Raw genomic sequence first — 24,415 nt, forward strand, 5'->3', positions numbered from 1 at the left:
GTGACATTTTTGTGCTTTGTCTGTGTACCTGTATGTTTTGATCTTGAAACACATTTGGCTGCTTTGAACTCAGACTTAAAAAATGTTAAATTGTCCTCAGAGAGGCAATTTGTACTGCTACAAACTACAGTAAAAATGCTGGTATATTCAAAAAGTGATTCAGCTACAGTCTGTTATTCAGACAACATTGTGCCTTTATGTTTATGTAGAGTTAATATTCTAATGAATAAGTAAATAACTTGTGAATTATTCCACCAGAATGCTTAATAATTCAGTTGCTTCCAGTTGTCTCCAACCCTGTGGTTTTACTATGATCATTACTGGGATGATTCCTGAATAACTCCCTCTTTCTCTAGGTGACCCACAGTAAAAGCCTGGACACGGGAACCTGCCGTATCTGTAAGATGCCCCTGCAGAGTGAGGAGGAGTTCATAGAGCACTGCCAGATGCATCCCGACCTCCGCAACTCCCTCACCGGCTTCCGCTGCGTCGTCTGCATGCAGACCGTCACCTCCACCCTGGAGCTAAAGATCCACGGCACCTTCCACATGCAGAAGCTTTCCACTGGTTCTACACTGGGAGGAGCTGGAGGAGTAGGTGGGAACGGAGGAGCAGGGGGAGGGAACGGCTCAGCCTCATCATCCCCTAATGGGCAGCTGCAGCAGCATAAGCTGTATAAATGCGCCTTCTGCCTAAAGGAGTTCAAGAATAAAGGGGAGCTGGTGAAGTTGGATGTCAACGGCCTGCCTTATGGCCTCTGTGCTGGTTGCATGAACAGGTAGGAAGCTGTCTTACAACCCTGCTTAATATGGTGTGAGTTTAGTGACCCACTGGTGCAGGACCGTTTTAAGCATGACCCAGGCTCCTTCACACATGCAGCAATGAGTGTATATGACATCAGATATTTTATTTTAAGGTATTTGGAAGCTTCACCACACAGTGGTGTCCCATGCTTAGAGTGACCACATCAGCTTGTCTTCTAGAGTTTCAGTTTGGTGCCTGTTTTTCATGTTTGCAGTTCTCATATCAGCAACAGTATACCTTTAACCATAGTTTCAATATGCAGGCAATTTAAGACATTTTCAGCTCTCAGGTTACAGCTGGGCCACCTACAGGTAGTCAGTATCAAGAAGCCTAGGTGAGCATCATCTTTGACTGAAAATCAGCTTTTTTATTACCAGAATATTAAGGAAGAGAGGTCTAAGATGGCACAAACAAATAGTTGTTATTTGAGCTTAATCCCTGCTCACATTCAGGGCTAACATCTGTTTCCAGTGATCTGATCACAAGTGGACGGCTCCAAGTGCGTGTGGTCACACCTGGCGTTAAAATGCATCCCCACATGCATCCTGAGTGACCATGTCTGTATAGATATAAAGATGTAGCTGAGAAACAAACTCGGCTCGTAACTGAACCTTATTCCAACCACCTTTCAGATGTGCATTTATTGCAGAATTGCAGAAAACCATTAAATTCTGACATCTCACCATCGGCTGTTTTTAACAAAATCCTTCTGTATAAAGAAGTGTTGTGTATAAGGTAGCACATATAACATACCACTGGAAAGCTGAGATTCTTGTGATTTGGTTGCTGAAAAGCATTTTACCTTACAGTCACCACAGTGGGTACAATAAGCACTGACAACTGTAACACAAAGAACACTTTCAGCACTAAAAGTGCCTTATTAATATCAAATGTAAAGAGGACATAAATAAGCCATTTCGTCTCAGTAAAAGATCAGTGGTTCATAAATGTTGACTTTCATCCATTCATTTATTTCTTCATTTATTTACTTGTTTGTCATTTTCACACAGTGCATGCTGGTCTTCTCCACAGCGTCTGCTCAAACCTGAACGCTTGCTTAATGTTCATGTAGAAAAACAGCTTTTAGAAGTAGTTCTGTCCTTTTATTAATATTTAATGCAGCAACACAGACAAACACCTGTGTTCTTGTGAGTTTAGGGTGCTTAAATCAGCTGAAATTGATCAAATGTTTGATCAAATCAGGGGCACAAATGGCCAGAGTCCCAACCAGGGAGGAGCCATGACGCCTGGAGACACGCAGGGAGACAAGGCCTTGGCCGGGCTTAGATGTCCGGAGTGTGGGGTGAAGTTTGAAAGCCTGGAGGACTTGGAGAGTCACGTCCAGTCAGATCACCCCGAGGTCAGCCCTGAAACCAGTGCAGCAGGAAAGAAGGCCGAGGCTTCACCTGCGCCCAAGGTGAGAACTTTGATTGAATCTGATGAGTTGTAATAATCTTTGACAGAAAACAGTGAAGGTAAACCGACAGAGACGAGGAGGAAGTTGGTATGAACATTTGTTGAGACATTTACCTGTATATTTATGACTTTGATATTTGAACAGCGTTTACCAGAAGGAGACATTTTCAGGAGTACAGGAGACTGTTTGTGTGTGTGTGTGTGTGTGTGGGAGGTGTTGTTTCGTGCCACTGTGTGTGAGTCTGCATACATGTGCTCATGTGTGTGTCGGTGTGTGTCAGCCGAGCCCCACTGCGTCCTGCGGCTGGGCCGTGCTGAGGCATTGTGGGAGCTGTTCGCTCTACTTGATATTGACAGTCAGGCTCCCCGGGACCTGCCGCGTGTCTGTGTGTGTGAGAGTGTGTACTTACAAGTGTGTGCTCATACCCATACATGTGTGTGTGTTAGAGACTGTTCCCAGGGCCCCTATGTCTTACCTGCACCTTTGTTTCTGCTTAGTCTAACAGCACAAAGCAGACAAAGTAGGATTTCTGTGAGTGTGTGCGTGTAGTCATTCTTGCAGGCTGAAGCAGCAGAGAGGTAGTGGAAGTGGGGCCTTTGTGTATTTTGTATGTGTTTGTGCATGAGTGATCGCTGTGTGCTGTGAATGGATAAGAGGAGCCTCTGCTCGTCCCTCTTTGTTTCTGTCTCCTTGTTTTCTCTTATTCTTCTCATCCCACTCTTTATGTTTCTGTTTCATTGCTTCTTCCCTTAATTTTCCTGCCGTTAAGTCGTCCCATATCAGTTCCTGCTTCCTGATTTCTCTGCAGTGTTTACGTTGCAGCACACTGCATCTGCTCAACCATCGGATGATTTAAGATGCTGATGGTATGACAGCCCTCAGCAAAATGATTACGCTTTCATGGTATTGCAGTCCAGCCTGATTAGAAACTAGTTTAGTTTAAATATAACGCTGAAGCAAAAGTACTAATTTAACAGAAAATTTGTGTTTCTCGGCTCTTTTTTGCTCTGTGAAGTAATAGGAGGGCATCCCTTTATGAACAGTGAGTGGTGCCCCAATAGATGTTTGAACAAGAACACCTCTTTATGTCAGATTACCTTCCTTCTGCAAGCCATACCTCTCCGAAAACTTCCCAGACAAAATACTTTGTCTTTTTCGACAGAGGGGGAATGTTTGGATGTTTACCTCCCTCAGACATAGATTAACAGGTCTGAGATGCAGATTGAGATCCACTTTTAAAACGAAATCTATATATTTTGCATTAGATCATTTCAGTTTTTACTAGTTGTTGCTAAGCTGTGATACCAGGTCCATTCCTAGCAGTTGTTTTTTTTGCTGAATTAATATTTTCTATGCAGATTTATGTTGTTTAGATGCATCAGACCATCATTTTTTTCACTTTTTTCAGTGGGGAGTCTTTGCGGTTCTGCTGTAACAATCATGTTTTTTCTTTGTTCTAGAAAAAGACCTACCAGTGTATTAAATGTCAAATGACGTTTGAGACAGAAAGGGAGATCCAGATTCATGTCGCGAATCACATGATCGGTGAGTGAGCCACTTTTCCTTCTGTGTGTGTGTGTGTGTGTGTGTCGGTGTTGCGTCCGGTGTGATCCCAGCAACCTTGTTTAATGGCACTGTGTACCTATGACCCACACATGAACAGACATAAACACTCACAAACACAGAGGTGTGAGACAGGCGGATGAAACAAAGTGCTTTTTTTTGTTTTGCTTGTGTGAAACAACCGGCTGTAGTGCAGTACAACACTTTGCTGCATCTCTGACGGGACAAAGCTTGACCTGTACAAATTTCCTGAAATAATTGAATATCATCACTGCAGCATGAAACCTTTGACTGGCAGGTAATAAGTGTTATTGGATTGTTGTACTCTTGGAAGTATGTGCGGTGTATATTCTGTTGTGAACAACTACTTTGCACAACTCACACTCGTCTTTATTGATGTTTGTGAGCCCAGATACTTTTTTGCATGAAAGAAAATAAGTAACAAAGAGGCAAAGCTCCTGCAGCAATATTAAGAGTCTTAATTTAATTAGAAAATTGTGTGTGTGCCCCTCCAATAAGTGGCATATGTGTTTAGCTAAAACCTACCTTTGTAGTTTGGAAGTTCTTTTATGAGCTTCCCTGGTGACCGTTTTTTTTCCCGCCCGCTACTAATTTGCTGCCTTAGCATCTCTGTCGACATGGAGATTAACGAGTTGGACCCTTGAGTTGTTCTGGAGAACAAATGCTCTGCAACATACACCCTCGGCCCCTATCCAGACCTGACAGCAGGCTCTCTGATGCACTCTGAGGTGGTTGTTTGTGAGTGTGTGTGTAGGTTTTTGAGTCATCTGGTAATGTCTGGAGACGTTAGAAGAGGATAGGAACACAGGTACAGCTGGAGAAACTTTTACTTTGTTCCCCTGTGTGCAGCCGCCTGGCGCACACATGCTCACGTGCCACATACAGAATGAAAACAGGTACAAGTGAAAAGTTTAGTTTTATTTTCTTTGTTTCTGTGTCTCTCCATCTGTCTTCTTAGCTCCTCTCGGTCAGTATTTAGCAAGCAGTGATTTTCAGGAGCAATGTGAGCAAGCATGACACACACTGACAGGAAGGACTTTATCACTAGAATAGACTTCATGCCTTCCTGAACCACGAGGCTTTTTTCCCAAAATGACCTGATTTTCATCCAGTTGGTTGTTTAATACCCTTCCATCCTTGTGCTTTTTCCATCCCATCATTCCTCCATCCTGATATTCCACTTATTCACTCATCAGGTCTTTTCTACATCCCCTCTCAAAGAGATGCCTCGTCCTCCTGTCCTGCATCTTCACACCCTCACGCACACACAGTGGTGGCAGTTTTGGGTTAATTAACGTGCTAATTGTGTGAAAATCTAGTGCAGATTAATTATGAAATTGAGGCAGATTGTTTTCAGAGCTTTCCCAGCTCTTATTATTCCAAATTCTACATTTCCTCTCCTCCCCCACCTCTTAACAAAGAAGAAGCAGTTATGGAGAGTTAATTGTCACGTGTCATCATTCTCTCAGCTGTAGCTTTTCTTTCCCCTGACACATCTGTGACATTCGATCACCGAATTGTGTCCCAAACATGGAACCCATTGGGTCAGATTAAACAAAGCTCGCTCATGAATTGTGAGCAGAAATTGTGACCCGTTGAAGCGGGTACACTGTGGTATCAACCACCAAGTTGTGAGGTGAGGCCTTCGTAGATCGGACTTGTTTGTCCAGCGCATCCCTCAGATACTCAATTGGATTGAGAATTGGAGATTCTGGAGGCCAAAGCAGCAGGTTAGGTAGGTGGTACAAAGTATCATGGCAATAAATGGCAGGACCTGAGGTTTCCCAACAGAACATTGCCCAAAGCATCACACTGCTCCCATCAGTTTGCTTTTGTCCCACAGTGCACCGTGATACCATTTGTTTCCACAGGACCTGACCATCCACTTAGAGAAATTGCGATTCACCAGTCCAGTGTTGATGCTCACGTTCCCCTCGTTGGTCCTGTCAGTGGTGGACACAGGTCGGTACGGGCAGTCTGGCCAGTGATGCCTTTCCGTCTGAACCTCAGTGAAATTTTTCAGGAATTTGAGCTACAGTAGCTCTTCCATTGGATGCGACGACACAGTCCAGCATTTGCTCCACGTGTGCACCAATGAGCCTTGTTCTGCTCTGCTCCTGTTATCTTGCTTTGCTTCATCCTCTCACAATAGTAAATGTTAGCACCCGTCTATCAGTTCACCAGGTCACCCATGCACACTTTATCAGAAGCTGTCTCGTTCGATAAGGGAAACACTGGTAGGTGTGCTCGTGTCGCTTGTGATGTTTTCATGTCTCTGTGATGAACCCAAAGGCGATGACCACAAAGGGTTTATTTTCAGTCTCACGTGCTTGTTATCATGTTGACAGTTGACTGGTTGAAGGAGAACGTTAATCGAGTCCAGTAATGTGATTGTCACATCGCTCCATGGGTAATAGACTGCGCACCTCATGGTCTTCTTAATTACGCTGTCAGAGAGCGGATGAGTCACAGAATACAGGCGGAAAGAGGAAGAACGGGTCAAACTGAGAAGTCGAGGGAGGAAAAATCTGTGGAGGGAAGGCTGTTCTAATTCTTCTTTTGTTCCATTCTAACAGATTTAGTTCACTTTCTTTTGCTTTTTGTTTTTGTTTTTGCTGGTTGAAAACATTTATATCACTCAACTTAACTGATTAAAAGCTCTTACTGATCCGTTCAACTCGAGCGCAACAATGGTGACATTTTTCCAGAGTTTTAGCTCCTCGACATCATTGAGGAAAGCAGCTGCCCATGTTGAGTGTGTTCAGCATAGAGCTTTTAAAAGTTAACCATTTGAGTACGTAGCATGAAGTGTTTTTTAATGTTTCCTCTTCTGACTAACCTCAGCTATATGCTGACTCGTTCTTTCAAGTGCTTTATGTTGTTCTACAATCGCAGTATTAGTCAGGTCTTCTGCAACTCTTAAATCACTTCTTCAAATGAAGTAGGACCACACACTGGCCTCACTGCAAGACTTCATATTGAAAACTGAGGCCTTAAATTGCTGCTGGTTACCAGCCCCGTGTTCAGCTTTACTCTGATTGTATAGTCACATCCTGTGTGGGTTCCTGCTAGCTTTGGCTCTAACACAGCACACAAGTTAATTAAAACACCATGTGGCCACTGCTCTGCTCCAGAGGCAGAGACCAGGAGAGACGGAAAAGCTGAGAGAGGAGCGGCACCACAGGAGGGAGAGAGGAATCACGCAAGAAAGTTGAAAGGGGCAAAATGAAATTAACCGTTACTTTTCCTTCCTTCTCGCTTTGTTCACCGTGTTGCATGCACTGGTTTTAAATCGAAAGCCTTGGGAAGCTTTGTCATGTGCTGCCGTCTCATGACTGACGTATAGTCATGAGCAGACATAACTATGGGGCAGAGCAGTGGCCACCACCCACAGTGGTCATCATTTTTTATGATGCTAAATCTGAAGCAGAAACATCAAGTTTAAAGTCCAACCCTAGCAGGATCGGTTCCTCCAATCATTAGCTCGGCTTTCCGACACTGTGGGTGGTGCTCGGCAGATTCACACCAGAAGTGCTCAGCCATTCCAATGAAGCTGAGATTTTGCTCGTCATGTGGAGAAAAGCTGGAACCCTAACACATGGTGTACATTTAAATACGATATAATATATAACCAAACAATCACTTGTATGAATGATTGAAATCAGGTTTGAAATTGTGATTTCTTATCATATTATTTCATCCATCAGCATATTTCGCATTGACCCTTTTATTATCAGGGAAAGTTCACCGCACAGTTGGGGTTTTGACTCTGTTTTTGGAGATTACGCGGTGTGTTTTTGTCGTATGTTTATGTGTTAGCTGGAGGTGTAACCCACCTGCATGCAATCGCAGAGCAGTAGGTGTTCAGTTTTTCACTCTGTAAAGCGGGAGGGATGCTTTGAAGACGCAGGAATAAGGAAACACTGTAGAGAGTATTGATGTGTGTTTTCAGGGGGCTTTGTGGGATGAGAAGGTGTGTAGAGCAGAGCAACGATGAGGTGCAGGAGAGGGTTGTGGATGTAAACTTCTGGGTTTTTAATCAGTTTTATCTAGTTTTTAGGGTGGAGTTTCATTACCCGCAACACTATAATTTCATCATCACCAAAACAGAAGAGTGGCACTGCTTTTGTTCTGGAGTCTGTGGCTAGGTTGTTCACCCAGACTCCTTTGGTTTTGTCATTGTAACCCTTACTTTTGTATATACATGTGCATTTGTTAGCGTGTTCATGAACGTGTCTCCCTGGACTGGCAGGCTTTATATGCTGCAGCTGCACATCATGAAGACGTTCCCTCCCTGTATAAAGGTGCAATGTGAAGATGAGATTCTTATGTGCCGAAGTCTGTGTGTGTGTGTGTGTTAATCCAAAATATCCACCAGTTTTGCACATTTTCAGTCCAAAAGTAGCTTCTATTTCTTACATTACCCGTCAAACATGCAGATAAACTACTGAATTATCTAATTTTCCTTATTTTAAAGAGAAGCTTGGATGTAAAACCTCTATAATTTACCTTTTAAAGAGACCCCTCCCACCCCCACAACACACACACTTCTCTAAGTAAGCTGCTTGACAGCATGTTCAGAGTGTTGCATGCAGCCACTAATGCTTTGCTAATCACCTCAGTCAAGATTTCACAGCATGAGCCCTCACTTTTGAAACACATTTAAACACACACACTCTGTTTCACTTTGTCACTTTCATAAACACACACACACACTCATGCACATTAGAGCCACTTTGAGCCTAATCAGAGGCCATTCTGTAAGAAGTGATCTGACTGTACTGCCCACTTTGATTTGCACCAGCATCTAAACGCCCCTCATGCTTCCACCTTTAGAAAAAGTTTCAAAACCTCATCTCTCCCTCCATCTCCATTAATTTCCTTCCTCTCTGTCCATCATCGCTGCTTTCAGCTTCTGCACAATAAAGAGCCTTAGTTATACGACTATAACAAGGTGAGACTGTGGCTGCTGGGAGTGTAGAAAGTACTTAATATTTTTACTTCCTGCGGGCCAAACCCACAAACATTAACAGCAGTGTTTGCTTCAGATTTGCTTTGTGAGTCGAACAGTTTTGAATTTCTTTACTTGATGACAGTGAGCTGATTTGTCTGTAACGCTGCGTTTTGCCCCCCCCCCTTCCCTCAAACACACCACATTCACAGTGCATATTACTAATCCTGCCCATTCTCTCCTCCACTCTCCCCCACCCCCACCTGCCTATCGGATGGCCGTAGAAGAGCCCACCTGTCGGCAAGGTTTGTCCCCCTTCTGTCTCCTTAGCTCACACTATGAGCAAGGCAGCACTTTGCTGTCTCACTGCCTGCCCATCATCATAAACATTCTCCTGCTTTTGGTTATGTTTAGATTAATATTCACCATGCAGTAGTTTTGATTTAGTTTACCGGACAAAGAAGTACATCACTAGCTGTTAGCAGCCATGTCTAAAATCCACATTGCATGTTGTGGGAAATAAACTTGCTGGCAGAAGTTTGGTGCTTAAAACAGTCCAGAAAGTAAATGCAGAAAGAGGAGTGCATAATAAATCAGTTTAAAGTGTTTTTTTTTTTTAAATAAAGACTAAAAATATTGAATTAGACACATTTTAGACAAATCTTTGCCCCTCACCTCACCTCAAATCCTCATTCACCCCAATTCCTGCTGCTAGCTGCATGCTTCATTGTCCTTCCCTCTTCGTGCACACCACACACCACACACACATGCACACTCAGATGCCTTGGAGGTATCGAGTGGCCACTCACCTGGATCTAAGTGCTCCCTGTGGAGTGTGGTGGCTAATGATGTGTCCTCAGCACGAGCTTTACTTACCTATTTACATCAGTGCACTCTAATAATTATAGAAACAATTTGCTATAATCATTCTAAACATTTCTATAATCAGTAGATAAGGGATGAACCTCCTTTTAAACTGGGATATTTTCTGAAAATTAGTTTATTAAATAGAGTAAATCCCTTTTCAAAGACCTTTTTTAATTTTTCTGAATGAAGCTGGTTGAACAGAAATCACTTGGACTGCCGACTTTCTGTTTAATGTTGAGTTTGAATGAAGAACACAAATAGTTAATGAAGCCCTCTGTGCGGAAGAAAGAATTGAATAATCTCAGTTTCCTTTCACTTTGTACCTGGAGGTCACATTTGTCTGGTAGTTGAAACAGCAATCCTGCTTCCAGCCTGTCTATTAGCCTGCAGTCAAATCTGTGATGCGCTCGAGTGGTAATGTCGGTCTGCTGTCTAAGCAGATGTCCCATGGGCTGAGGCTGAGCCGATGTGTGTCTGCGCTTACGTCTTTCTGTGCTACTAAGTGCCCCCCCACCCCCACGACCCCCTCTCTCCTTAACACATACGCGCAGACACACACCTATCTGCACTTATGTGTATTTGATAGTGAGCAAGGTCTGGTCTGGTTACTTTGTGTCACTGAAGACTTAATGAGGCGAATAAGAAGCTTTTAGAGTCAGTGGAGGTGGATAATGTGGTTCAGAGCCCAGTCATGTATGTGCTTTTGTGTGTGTGCGCGTGCGTGTGTGTGTGTCTTTGCCACCGGCTAGCAACATGGCGGTTCGTTTCTGCCCTGCTGCACCTGAACTAATCGGATACAGGCGGTACCATCAGTATCTGCACCAGTGCTCTGGACTGAAGGAATTGCAGCGCTTCTTATTCCTGCAGGGTGTGCAAACTGATCTTATGTTGGAATTGAACAGAGAGAATAGATTGGTTATTTTATTGTTTCTGTTGTCCAAAAGTATGCTGAAGTTTGTGAACACTTAGTGAAAAACCCTGGAGGGAGAGCAGTGATTTACTGCAGGAACAACTAATCCTTTCCCATCTGTCAGCTCACAGAAGTCAGTTTAAATCTCAACACATTGATGCATTGGTGTCCTGTAAAAAAAGATTAATGTAGTAAAAGCTTCTTACACACCTTTCACTCACCTCTCTACTCTCTAATACTTTAATTCGTGCCTGCACTGAAACTATTTAATGTCAATGTTATGTCACTGTCATTGATAATTCCACTGCTGCTACCGCACCACTGCCTGCATACACTCTGCTTGCACCTGATTTATTTCTTATGCTGAGCACAAAACGGATACAATGAGTCTAAACTGCATCTTTCTAAAGCTGTATTAAAGCTAATACCTCAGATGGAACCAAAACATGGCAGTAGTTAGTATCTAAATATCAAGCATGTTTAATGCCAGTGATGAACCAGATTCATTAAAAACTAAATTAAACTAATGCCCATGTTTTTTTTTACCCAAACCAGCACTTAGTTTATCTCACATGCCATCAATCTTCACTACTTCCATCCTTTCCTTTTTCCTTCTCTCCTTCATCTGGTCCTCTGTGGTCCACTCTTTCGCTCTCTCTGTCTCTTCAGTCCCTTGCCCCTTCATCATCACTCCCTTCTTCCCTCTGGTGTCACAGCTCGCTGGCTCCAGGTGGTGAGGGAGGAAGGGATGTAAGGAAGGATGGATGGAGGGAGGGATGGAAGGCAAGAGGAAGGGGCTCCCGTCATCTGTTCCAGTGTTCATACCATCACAGTCCAGACCAACACCCTGCTCAGCACTGAGTCTGTTTTATTAATCTCACCATTGAAAGCATTAAGTGAAATTTTGGTTTATTTTTGCTAGAATTGCAGTTAAAGTTAAATCAATAAATCTATCTCTCAAGTATTGGGGGATTTTTGTATTTTTATTTTCTAATTATTCTGACATAGTGTGCAAGATTGAAGCCTTATTTTAAAGTACTGCCTTGAGAAACCCCTCATTTCTTCATGTATTGCAAAGAACCAGGCAAACGTAAATGTCAATTATAAGGAAAAATTATATATATTATATAAATTATAAGCATATAAGGAAAAGACTTTATACTATTCTAACAAGCTTAAAGGTCAATATCTGGTCGGAGCTCCTTTATTCTCCAACACAGCCTGAACCCTCTCAGACAAGCTTTCTGTCATTTCTTTAAGGAGTCTTCAGGAATAGTTCTCCAGGCTTCTTGAAGGACATCCCAAAGCTCTTCTTTGGATGTGGGCTGCCTTTTGTTCCGTTCTCTGTCAGATGATCCCACACTGCTTCGATAATGTTGAGGTCCGGGCTCTGGGGAGGATTCATCCCTCCATAAGACCTGTTGCCACTGATTTTCAGTCCACTTCTTGTGTCATTTGGCACAGCTCAGCCTTTTCTCCCTGTTTCCCTTCCTTAAGAATGGCTTCTTGACAGCCACCCTTCCATGGAGACCATTTCTGATGAGGCTTGGGCCAACAGTAGATGGATCAGCTGAAGGTCCAGATGCATCTCTCAGGTCCTGTCAGGTCTTTGCTGGATTTTTTCCTCTTTCTTAAGGACATCACTTTTAACTGGATCCAAACTTTTGAACAGTACAGTCCATTAATGGAGGTAGATATGATCAATGATCATGGTGACAATACAATCGCATAACAATCAGATCATTGGCTTTTTAACACTGATTTATATTTGAATAATGACTGTGGGTGCACAAAGTAAGGTCTTGTCCCTGAATACAGTTTACCCTGGAAAATGAATGCACCTCCCCCAAGAATCAGGCGATAGCTGATAAACAGTTAAAAGTTTGACTGATGTGTCTGAATTACATATAGGGAGAGCAAATGTGCACATCCAGTAAAATGGACACTGTGATGTTTTCAGCAGCAGCCATTTCCTCCCCCTGCAGTACTCATTCTAACATTTCCCTTCCTTCTCTGTTAAGCTGTACAGCATATTCTTCTGTAAGTCCTCTGACACCGTTTAGGTAAAGCATTTACTGTTTGTTAGTCCCCATAACCTGCCATTGTCTGCCTTATTGACTGCGCATGAATACATAGACTGGGTTGATGGTGTAGTTCTGCATGTGTGTGTTTGTGTTTTGAAGGCTGGGAGCATGGTGGTCCCCTGGAGAGCTCATTTTGTCGTCTTCTCGCTTGATTTACCTTCCTCTTCTTCTGCTGTTTATTACCAGTCATTACAAGCTGTTTGGAAACCTAATAGGACACACTGACAAATAGACTGGGAGAGGCCCAACCAGGATCGGCATCAGAACACAAAATAATAATGAGTGTTACTTTGTGTGTGTGTGCGCGCTGTGTTTTGCCTCTGAGGATATTTGTACATGCAACATCAGCCATCTTTACTCATGTATAGAACTTGTCTGTTTTGAATGAATTACGTCTTTCTTAGGCTGCTATCTGTTAGAACGGCCAAATATGGACTGCTGTGTATCTGTACTGTACCTGCAAGCCCCCCCCCCCCGCTAACATTCCCCTCTCCTCAACCCGTCCAGGTGTGGCTGCACCAGCTGCTAAAGAGAACAGGACAATTACACACACACACTCACTCACTTTTCCTCTCTATCTCTGCTGGCTAATTGTCAGAAGAAAAACAAGGCGCTTTGCCTTTATGCGCTTCATAAACAGGGGCCAAGCAACAATTAACTCCCTGCTTAATTCACTAACTATTCTGAATTCATTTTCTCCTGTGACAGCCACATCTGTCACAGCTGGTAGCTGGTGTCTGTGTTTGTCACAGAGAGTGTGGGTCTGTGCAGTAATGCAACAAACTTGTGCCTCTGAACAGAGTATGTTGAGGTGTGCACGTGTGCGTGTGTGTTTAGGGGCGACAGACCCAGGAAATAGGCAGAGGGATGATAATAAATATTGTCGAGCATATGCTTGTATTTGACTTTTGAGTGTGTCTTTAATATGCTTTGGTTGTTTCTGTGTGTACGAGCGGGAGAGGCAGCTTATTGAATTCTTCATGACGTCATGTGTGTGGGGGGGGGGGCTGTTTTTTTTATCTAAAGGAGATGAAGTCAGCAAATTAGGATTGCAGCTTGTGCGCAAATAGTTGTTCAGACTGTTGAAATAACTGGATCATATGAATCATAAAACTGGGGATAACCCGGTCGAACTCCTTATTTTAAAGAAAATAACATTGAAAACAATGTAACTAATCTCTTTTGATGAAGTATAAAAACTTCAATTCTTTTGTGGTCTTTCACAACTTTAGTTTAGTTCCTTTTATTTCACAAATCAAACATTCTTCTCTTGGCTCAGATTATTTTCTGACTCTGACTCAATCAGCTGAGAAAATAACTGGTTAATGACAGTAATCAGAAGTTGTATCCTGACATGTTGAGCACCATCAGTTACAGCGGTGAAACCATTTTTCATCACATTTTCATCATCTAATGCGTGATGTAAAAATGTTGGAGGCACAGTGTGCAGTTTTCATTGCAGAACACATGAAGGAGTAGTGTTACGGTGTTGTTTTAGCATACGTCTTCCACCTCTGACACATTAAGATTTGATGAGACTGACTGGCGCTGCAGAGGACCTTCATGGTCGGATGGCTGACTCTACCATGAAGTCCATGTGACGGGGAAGCTGTCCTTCCCAACCTGAAATCAAACATCAGTCGTCCAATCTGAAATACAGATTGCCACAGTTTAAAAATACTCATCTGTGAAACAGAGGAGATGCGTTGCTTCAAATGTTTTAACTCTTAAACAGTGGTCAGCGCTGTCTGTTCAGCTTACTGACAGTTTATCTGCAGCAAGACAGCTGGACTCTGTGTCATCGTGGCTACTCTTGTAAATTTCTTTATGAAGTGCTTTTTGGGAGAGCAGTGAATCTTTACTCGCTTCATGATTAATTTAAGTTCATTAAAAAATCCCCTTTTAACGACTGGATGCATCTAAAGATGTCTTTTATAACGACCGAACCAGGAGGTGAGACTTCTTTCAGATTAGATGCCTTTTTAATCTGCCTTTTTATTTGTTCTCATGTTTATGCTGCAGATTTGGTGTTTTCTGTCCTTCTCTCAAGGTTCAAGCACAAATTTTCCGGCACTCCTTCAATTCTTGACTGTTTAGTCAGGCTTGCTGTGTTTCTTGAAGGTTGCACATATGTCCGGGTAAAAAAAAACAGCTCACGTGGTTCCTCATTTTAGGTGTATTACCACGATAACACATTTTTATGGAGCAGATTTTAAATACGATGTTGTTTTATCTAGTTTATGCTTTTACGGTAAGTTAAAAAAATCAGAAGTGAGTTCAGATGTCGGCGTTCAAATGTTTGTTCCTCCAAAAGTCACAATCATGTTAGCAAACATTGGAGCTTCATTTTTATTCTTTTTTCTGCTACTGGAATATCACCAATTATTGATTGTACTCTATGATTTTCTGCTTCTCGAGCTTCCTTTAGGACTGTTTTGTGTGACGTAGTTCTCAAAGCTAACGAGCACAAATCGGCTTCACGCCCTGCTCCAGTGTTCCAGATGTGGCATATCCAGCGTTGTTTGCAGGGAGCTCCCATCTCCAGCGCTTGTTTCTCTGTAAAAACAAAACCTTTAAGAACTTCCAGTATTTGTCAGCAGGCTTTCGACCTCTTATAATTTAACAGTTGAAGATCAGGGTTTTCTGGCAACAAAAAGGATTTAATCCTTTTCTAAAGGATTAGAATATAAGCAACGTGTCTCTCTTAAATAACTTTAAACATATGCACGAATGTAATTAGTTTTGGTTGGAATTTTGACTTTTTTCAATAAACTAATTTTTCACCATGTGAGCTGATGTGATATAAACAAAACTGTGTAGTGGATATTCAAATGTCTGAAGTGTGAAACACAACAATATTCTAAATATAGAACAAGAGGGAAGGATGTTCTATAAACACGAGATAAGAGGTTGGTACGATACCAGGATGACACTGAGAAACGGAAGTAGTCGTGATTTCACTTCAACTGAGTGAGGAACAGCCGGAGAGGGAAACAGACTAATGCAGAGAAGAAACCGCAGAGGACATGGAGGGATAAGGTGAGGGAGGAAGACATAAGTGAAAGCTGATCAATAGTTTGAGATGGAGAGTGAGTGGTGGTGTGGTTGGATGGATGAAGTACATGTCAGAGGAGAGAGGATGAGAGCGATTTTGGCTCACGCTTCATCCTCTCACCGAGCAGCTGGACTTCATTAGTGGCTGGTGTTAATTACTGGGACTGGACAAGCACACGCATAAACAGAGTGGAGCATGAACACACAATGATAGGTATATACACAAACGTGCACACACTCACACAGCCTGTGATTCAGGGTCACCTTGCTAGCCTTGTTTGAACCAACAGAGAGGGGGAGATGGTGCCAGACAGAAAAACTGAAAAGGAGGGAGCTCACGCACAAGTATCCGTCCCATCTGGGAGTTTCTGTTATGAATGGGTTTTTGAACAGCTGCATAGTAAATAAATGTAGATGGACAGGTGAAACTCTAATCATGCATTTCAGAGATGAACACACTGAAATGTGTTTGCTATTGCAGCATTTCACCGCAGAACAGAGTTGTTGGATTTCTATAGCAACACAAATGAGTTTTGTTGAGGCGTCCATTTCTTCTGATCGGTCTGACCACGGTGCACGTTTCCACCATGTGATGGTGCATCTCAGATGCCTCAGAGCCCAGAGAAGTGGACGCTGACTCTGGACGAGGTCAAAATCGGGCTTCTTTTCTGATATGATCATATTCCTCACTGTAGAGGGTGAAATATGTAAATCCCTTCTAATCTATCCACGAGGAACATTGTTTTAAACACTTTTGACACTCAGCCTTTTGGACCAAATTATGATTGCGATCACCTGTTGACGTCATCTGTTTGAAATAACATCATATTATTTATTTTCACCTCATTACTAGGCCTAAAAAAACATTGAATCTATTTCTGTAGTCATCATTCTCCACATCAGGACACAAAAGACAACTTGATAACACTGATGTCTTCCCTTCTTTCTCCCTGTTTTAACTTCACTAATGTCACATACAATCTGATTCACTGTTGCTTATGCAGAAAGAAAAAAAGCACCTATTAAAGCAGGTTAAAACATGATAAATCAGCATCATAAAATCTAGTTGAATCACTGTTTTCTGCATCTTTTAGAAATGCGAGTGACTCATTTTGCTGTGTAGACTAGACGTATGTATGTGGTAAGAGAAGTCTGACTTTTCCAAAGTACAGAGTACATTTTAGTTGAAATGGTGAGCTGCACAAATAATAAAGATTTCAAACTATGTGAGTCACTTTCGTCTCAGTGGTGGCCTGTTTGCACAAAGACCTTAACATCATGACGGCCAAACTGAGCGCGCTGTGAGAACAAACTTTAGTTAAAGTGAAAGAGATGTTCTGGAGCTGGATTTATTTTCATCTTTCCTCAACAAGAAGGTGAATAATCTATGACTGAGCAACACTGTCATCTTAAATCAGGCTGGGTTCATTAGTGGCTTGTTAGGCTTTGAAGAAATGAAGGAATGTGTCACTTTGCACAAGAATATCTCAGAAGAACAGTTCTTTTTTTTGTTCTGGCTTTGAATACGGACAGGACGAACGAGAGCAAGACTCAATGTCAGCAAAATTATATTCTAAAGCAAAAAAAAGATACAGTATCTTTGCATTCTTGGTATTTCCATAAGATCGGGCGCCACTTCTAGCTCTGGACTCCAAGATCATGTTTCAGTCTGAATGCGATTCTAGCAACCAGAAATGGAAGATGGTTTAAAAACAGGCACATCACAGCATGAGACAGGCTGCTCAGCCATGCTGGGAGAGATTGAAGGGTTTTCTCTGGCTCTTAATTATACGGCAGAAGACATGAGAAGGCAGGAATGAGCACGAGGAAGAGAGGAAGGTTGATACAACGGCGAACACTGTCGCTCTTATCTTCCGTCTCTGAACAGATGTCGACCAAACTGTCTTTTTATTGCCGTACAAAGGCCTTCCGACAAAAAACACACACATAGGCATGTACACACATCTTCCTGAATAAATCAATGCATTCTGGGTTCAGTAATTTCCCAAGGTGATTTGCTCTAACCCTCTTGGGTGAGCAAGGTGACAAAGCCAGCCACAATGGAGAGAATTTCTTTCTTTCTGCTCTCCTGTTTTAGCCTGTTTGCTTTTTTGCTCATCTTTCTTTCCGTTATAATTCTATTTTATTCTCCATGTGCTGTTACACAATTTGCAATATTTCTTCCACAATGATAAACAACAGAAATTACAATGATTTTTGTGAGTGAATTATAGACTGGTAACAGAGTAGTTTTTTCCTTCACTTTATTACTTTTGTCACTATCAATTGACGTGGAAGCTGCAACTGAATAAACTTGGTCTTTCTAATATTGATTACACTGTAGTTATGTATGTTACCATACAGAGCTACATTAAAGAGACCATGGTTTTGTGGTTTTATACCTCTTCCTCACTGTGTTTTAAAGCATTTTGTGCACATAAAAGCTCTGTAAAGTTATAAAGTCCAAAAAAATGATGCACCTGAACTAAGGACTTTCTTCCTTCTTCTAATGACATCACCATGAAGCAGGCTTGCACAATGCTTGCCTCTTAGCTTGTTTGGCATCTGCTCCACTCTCTAACATTCTGTTATTTATCTGTGGATGTTGTCAGCTCGAGGAAGACCTTGATAAGGAGGTTTTGAAAAGAAGAGAAGAAATATTTAGCGATTGATCTGATCCTTTAGCTTTAGGTTTCCAAAGGCTGCATAAGGAATCATACAGCCTACCATAATCCTGGTCATCCAAGTCAAGGTTGAATACTGTTCAGACTGTGTTCTGATGCACTTGACTTGATCTCTATTGTTACGTTTTTCCATCCAGCACTTTTGTTCTGTTTGCAATAAGGGTCGGAGTTTACCATTTGGGGAGATGTTCTCATTCTTTGCTGTTGCTTTTAGTTTTTATATACAAATGAGTAATTAGAACAGTGTCTACATACATTCATATCTAAAACTGGAAGTGGAAATCAGGTTTGTGCAGAGTGCATAGTTTCATGAAGACTTTTATAAGATAAAACATTGCATGTGTGCAGTTTTATAAACCTGGTGTATTCACATTTGTGTGCACAGGCTGAGTCATGACTCAGAGATGTTGGCTGCCATTCAGAAATGTAGAAAAAGGTAATGTTCCACCTGCTCGTCTCACCAGAAAAATACCTTTTTTAAGATGTTTTACCATCAAGGCATTCAAGGCTTTTACCGTATGCACATGATTGAAAACCACTGAAAGCACAATGAAGAAGATAAGTTGCAGGCCGCACACAGCTTGAAGCCTTGCAGCTATCCAACACCTGGATGTTCGGTAAAGGTTTCTGATCTGGTGTCATATTTAGGAAAACGTGAAATCCAGAACATAGTCCATCCTTTGCCTTACTTCTAAAGTCTTTGTTCTCTCCTCGAACAGCTCTCTCCTTCCCCTGTAACCCCTCTCCACTTCTTCATCTCATGTTCCCTGTCCCTCCTCATCCTCTTATCTCTCCTGGATGAGAAACATTCATTTGTGACTGAGCCAACCTGCTAATGGTGGATGGCAAGAAACAAAATCAGTCATGCCAAATATATACACATGCACACACAGTATTTGTACGAACAAACATAAACATCCATCTGGAAACATTTTCTTATTCAGCTGCGTACGCACACATTCCCAGATATGTGCACGCACACACACAGACACACACAGGTGGACACACATGAGTACATAGACATACAACACATTCACACTAATGTATTCACATAAAACTCTGCATGCTCCCTGCTGCATTGCTCCTGGTGCTGGGCTTCCTCTCTGCTCTGTGCCGTGCCTCCTCCTCCTCTTCATCCTCTTCCCCCACCTCCTCCTTCTCCTTCTCCCAGTACATCTGGCACGCTCAGCTGCTGAGGAGCGCCGTAATTATCCCGCCGGAGACGCACATACCCACACACACATTACAAGCCTGCACACACTCTGCGACAAGAGCTCACACACACTTGTCTTCGGCGATCCGCGCCGCTCCCTGCTGCTCTTCGTCACTACCGGGGCTTCATTAGAGTGTGTGGCGTGTGTGTGTGTGTGTGTTGATGCATGGTGCTTTTGGATGCTATCCAGATGTTTTTTCTTTATAGCTGAGGAGTCGGGCGTGTCCTAGATGGGACTGCCCTGCTCTGATATGCTCTGTTTCAACTTTCTGCTTGTCTCACATATAATGTTGTTTCTCTCTGTGTAACCAGCTGTTCACACCACTGTCCAGCTCAATTTAGACATCATGTCGCAGACAGCGAGTGGACAGCAGTGAGAATCTCGGTGTGATGCTGTGTATCTTGACACACATTTACACATCTTGTGTAAAGAAGGAACTTTTGACAATCTCGTGTACGAGCACAACTAAAAATGGCAACATTACAAATTAAAGGGGTAAACCACCCTCATTATAATATAAACACGTTAGATTACATGGACGTGGACATGATCCCACTCACGCTTTCGGTCTCTGCTGCAACTGTGCAGCTGTTTTTCATCTTATTGGTGTCACATTCTAATTACTGGTCTGTACAGGTGAAGGAGAGGCTGAGGTCGGAGTGATGCTGTGTGGGGTGGTTGTGTGAGTGTGTGTGTGTGTGTTTCTGGGTGTATGACAAAAAATAGACAGAGCACGAATATGGTGTGATTGGCAGTAATTGTGTGTACTGCAGTTGTTTGTGTGCGTGTGTGTTTGTAGCATGATTGGCATTCGTGTGTAAGGGTGTAGGTTTGAGTTTGCGAGCACTGTGTCAGCCTGCTGTGGCTGCTCTGAGTGGTACCGCAGGTCTGATTCCCAGTGCCACTTTGTGTCAGACTTACCACAGAGCCAAAAGCAATAAAGCTTTGTGAAAAAGAGTCTGGAACGCCTCCCACCATTCCATTTTCAGTCCGAGCTTTTAGTGCCACAGGAAGCACAGAATAAAGCACCTGCCTCACTCACATGGATTGGTGCTCAAGACCAGTCAGGTGACAAGTTTTGATTTGTCAGTGTGTCACAGAGACCGTTGAGCGTTGGTTGCATTATTTTTCCTGTTCCATTTAGTTTTTGTTTCTTTAGCTAGAAATGGCTGTGCTGCACTTCTTTAAACTGCATCTATATACCAGGAAGATAAAAAGTTTAATGGTCTAAGCATGATTTGACTAAAACGTGATGTGACTACCTCAACACTTTCCTGAAACTTGTTAGAGAGCCTGAGCAACGGAAGCACCACTTAAAGCAGGGCTGAATGACATGGAAAAATAATATTGCGATTTAATAAGCGATTATTTTTAAAGTTCCTTGTCGTTAGCTCCGGAACAGCAACCTGGCTGAAACATGTCCGAGGTGGCATGCTGCACCGCTTATCCACTGTTTTAATTAAAGCTGTAAACCCAGGCTCCGTCACCGTGGTGATGGGCATCACGTCCATTGCCAATAAGTCGTTACTGCTCGTTATTGCTCGAGTAATTTCTCCGTGCCGTTTTGACGAAGTTTCATATGTAGTCACGCTTTCCAAAATTTCGGTTAACAACCGCTGTCGGGTGCTGTGATGATGATGAGATGCGCTGCTAGTCGCCATTTGAGCCATGCATTTATCATATGAGGCTTTATGGTGTTTTTTTAAATGTTGAAACAAGTTCGTCGTGTTCAGGCCTAGAAACAGTAGCAACACATGTTTTTGTGCAGCATCTTCTTTTTTAAAACCAAAATGTTGAAAGTCACATGACTTAAATCGCAATGTATGCGATTAGAATATCCAAGTTTTTTCACATCGCGATTTTATCGCAAATGCAATTGATCGTTCAGCCCAAACTTAAATTATTTTGTATTTTTATGGATCAGTTTAACCCGGTATGGCTTAGTGTTTGTCTAAATTCTGAGAGTTTTCTGGAAAACGTTTTATTTCTCAGCCCCTGAAGAAGCCGGAAACTTGAAATTAAAACCATTTGAGTTAAATTTCCTGCTGATATTGAAAAGTATTGATTTTCCCCACGATTTTCATCATTTTTAGTTGTTTGTGTGTTGAAAGTTTGAAAGGCTTGAAAGGTTAAAGCACATATATGTTGCATCAAGTCACAGTCGGTTCATTTGAAAAATTACTGCATTTCTTTCACAGTAAAATTCTGTGCTGATACTGTGTTTTTATGGTTCTTGTAACATGAATACACATTTTTATCTGCCTTTCTGTAAGCAGAAAATCGATTATTTTCACACTTACAGGGAGTTAATTGATTAGCCGCCTAAGATTTGTAACTTAAACTGAATGTAAGTATTAGGATGAAGTCTAATACTGCACGTTGTCACTTCTAAGTCTCTGTATAATAGCATTTACTAAATAACAATGTATAAATGTAATAAAAACAGTTGTTCGTGCTCCAACTCTCCACAAAGTTGAATGAAAATGAGCTTTTTTAACATCTTGCTACCAGACACACAAATAGCAGCAATCAAGGTTGGTTGGTTGTCCTTTGGACAGACCAGACCAAAGTGGAGATGTTTGGTCTTAATGCACAGCAGCACATTTGGAGAAAACCAAACACAGCATATCAGCACAAACACCTCATAACAACTGTCAAGCACGGTGGTGGAGGGCTGATGATCTGGGCTTGTTCTGCAGCCACAGGACCTGGGCACCTTGCAGTGCTGAAATGCTGTGGTGGGACCTTAAGAGAGCTGTGCAGAAACCAATGCTGCAAACCTCAATGAGCTGAAGCAACGCTGGAGAAAAAAAATTCCTCCACAACCATGTGAGAGATACAGAAAACCATTACTTCAACTTACTGCTGCTTCTACAAGCTGTTGACTTAGTTTCTTCTGCTTCTGCATTTCATCTTAGTTTTTGTTCATTAAACAATGACACAGTGCAACATGTCATGTGTTCATCTGAGGTTGAGTTTACCTCATTTTTAGTCCTGGCAAAGACCTGACATTTCTCATCATCTTAGGATTGAAAAAGGGGGGTATATCTTCTTCACATAACTTTATATTGATCGTACTATGTGCAGGTTAAATTTGTAATTCATGTGAGCAGAGAATATCATGGACACAGTAATGTGAAATGCCCACTCACATAATGAGAAGCAATGGGACCGGATGAATAGCAGCACATAGTTGGCTTGTGTTCCTCTGTCTTCTTCATCTTCAGTCCCAGCTGCCCCCCCCCTACCCACCCCCCGTCATCGGTACTTTCCTCTATTCATTGTCTGTTCACCCCCCTAAGGTAATGGGTTTGCCCATGAGTTCCACTGGACTCTCTCGCTCTCTCTTATACACACACTGCTTGGGGCCTCTGTAGAAGTGTAATTTCCCCAGTGCTTTCTCTAACCTGGAATATCGGACACTGTGACACCAAAGAAACGAGGGGAATCTGTGTGTGTGTATATACCCATGAGTAGAGGGGGAGATGTGAAATTTTACAAGAAGGGAGAGGTCGGATGGTTCAAAGGGGTTTTCAGTTCGTTATTTTTGTCTTTGTGAGCCGTTACAGGAACAGCCTGGTGTTCACAATGAGGCCGAACAGGAGTAGGAATCACAGATAAAGGAATGTTTGACAGAAGGTCAAACAGAATGAATGAAGTTGAGTCCATCTACCAATTCAATTCAGTTGTCTGATTGTGCTGTCTGACATATCAAATACTTATCAATAACAACAGAAACAGCAGGCTGAAAATTAAAATGCTCAAAGTTTTTATGATTGTTATGACTTTCTTTTGCCTTTAATACCAAAATTTGATTTGATATGGTTTCTAATTAACGTTGAGATTTGGTGAAACTGTCAGGAAGTCAACAGTACATCATACAAAGAGAGGGCAAGTTCTCCAAAGGGAAAATAGAGTTCTAACGGAGAGCAGCGTTTGACCCTCAAACATTTTGATGGTCCGAACATTAAAGTTGAAAAATTATGGGGAAAAAATAGCTTTTTTCTGTTGTTGGGAGCTTATATTAGCATGTCCGAAGTCACCAGCAAGTATAGAACTCCCCAAAAACAAAACCGTGGTAATTTCTTTTAGTGCCCTTATGTTTGAAAGTTCCCAATCCAGTTTTCATTTCAAAAGAACGTCCCTCCTTTAGTCCTTTCCATCCCTTTACTAAGCCAGATCTACCCATGCACATCCACCCTGCTCGACAGATGAAGGCAGCTTATGTTGGAAATATTCTGTTGTCAGCTATTCTTCCACCTTTCTAAGAATACTTAGTGTCCATCATACTGTGTGTCCACCCTTCACTGTATTATCTGCAGATCGTGCTATTCCCTGACTAAAGTTTGGACAAATGGTTGTTGGATCGATAGCTTCCCACAAGCAATATTTGGTATCAATGCATGTCCTCCTCATTACCGCAGCAGGCTGCCCTCTCCATGGACCTGAATTATTCGGACACACAAACAGGCACAAGTACACCACTACACACAGAATCTGGCCTTTTTGCTTTCTCTCTCTGCTTTATGTCTTCTCTTTTTGCTTCCTCTGCTTCTCTAAAAGGAGCCGATCTAATGTCTTGTTCACCCAGATACCTTCTCAGGGATAGTCGCTCTGCTCAGCACATCTTCTTGTCTGTCGTTTTCACTCACTGAACTTTTCGAGACGGTTGTGTGGAAAACAAACGACGGTTACAGTACATGTGTGACACTGGCATGCTTTGCAGTCTGCACTGTGTTCAGCCTGTGTCAGAAACTTTGACCCATTTATTGCATCGGTGTGTCAAGCACATATGTGACACCACTCATTAGCATAATGATAGTTCATCAAAACATTCGACACAATG

The 24,415-nt window shown here is 42.2% G+C and overlaps 1 protein-coding gene across 3 annotated transcripts in view; it reads left to right on the forward strand.

Moving 5' to 3' along the window:
- The window catches only part of znf423 (zinc finger protein 423), a 157,932-nt gene that overhangs the window by 81,027 nt on the left and 52,490 nt on the right, over window positions 1-24,415 (forward strand). For 2 of the 3 annotated variants that reach the window (XM_072386659.1, XM_072386660.1), the window contains exons 16-19: window positions 357-778; window positions 2,008-2,221; window positions 3,682-3,766; window positions 9,041-9,061. In XM_072386659.1, the coding sequence (XP_072242760.1) occupies window positions 357-778; window positions 2,008-2,221; window positions 3,682-3,766; window positions 9,041-9,061 (742 nt within the window). The remainder of the gene's footprint in view (window positions 1-356; window positions 779-2,007; window positions 2,222-3,681; window positions 3,767-9,040; window positions 9,062-24,415) is intronic. The other variant, XM_072386661.1, reaches the window with a different exon arrangement.

This window comes from Leuresthes tenuis, unplaced genomic scaffold (assembly GCF_036924035.1).
Source record: "Leuresthes tenuis unplaced genomic scaffold, fLeuTen1.0.hap1 SCAF_5, whole genome shotgun sequence".
NCBI classification, from domain to species: domain Eukaryota; kingdom Metazoa; phylum Chordata; class Actinopteri; order Atheriniformes; family Atherinopsidae; genus Leuresthes; species Leuresthes tenuis.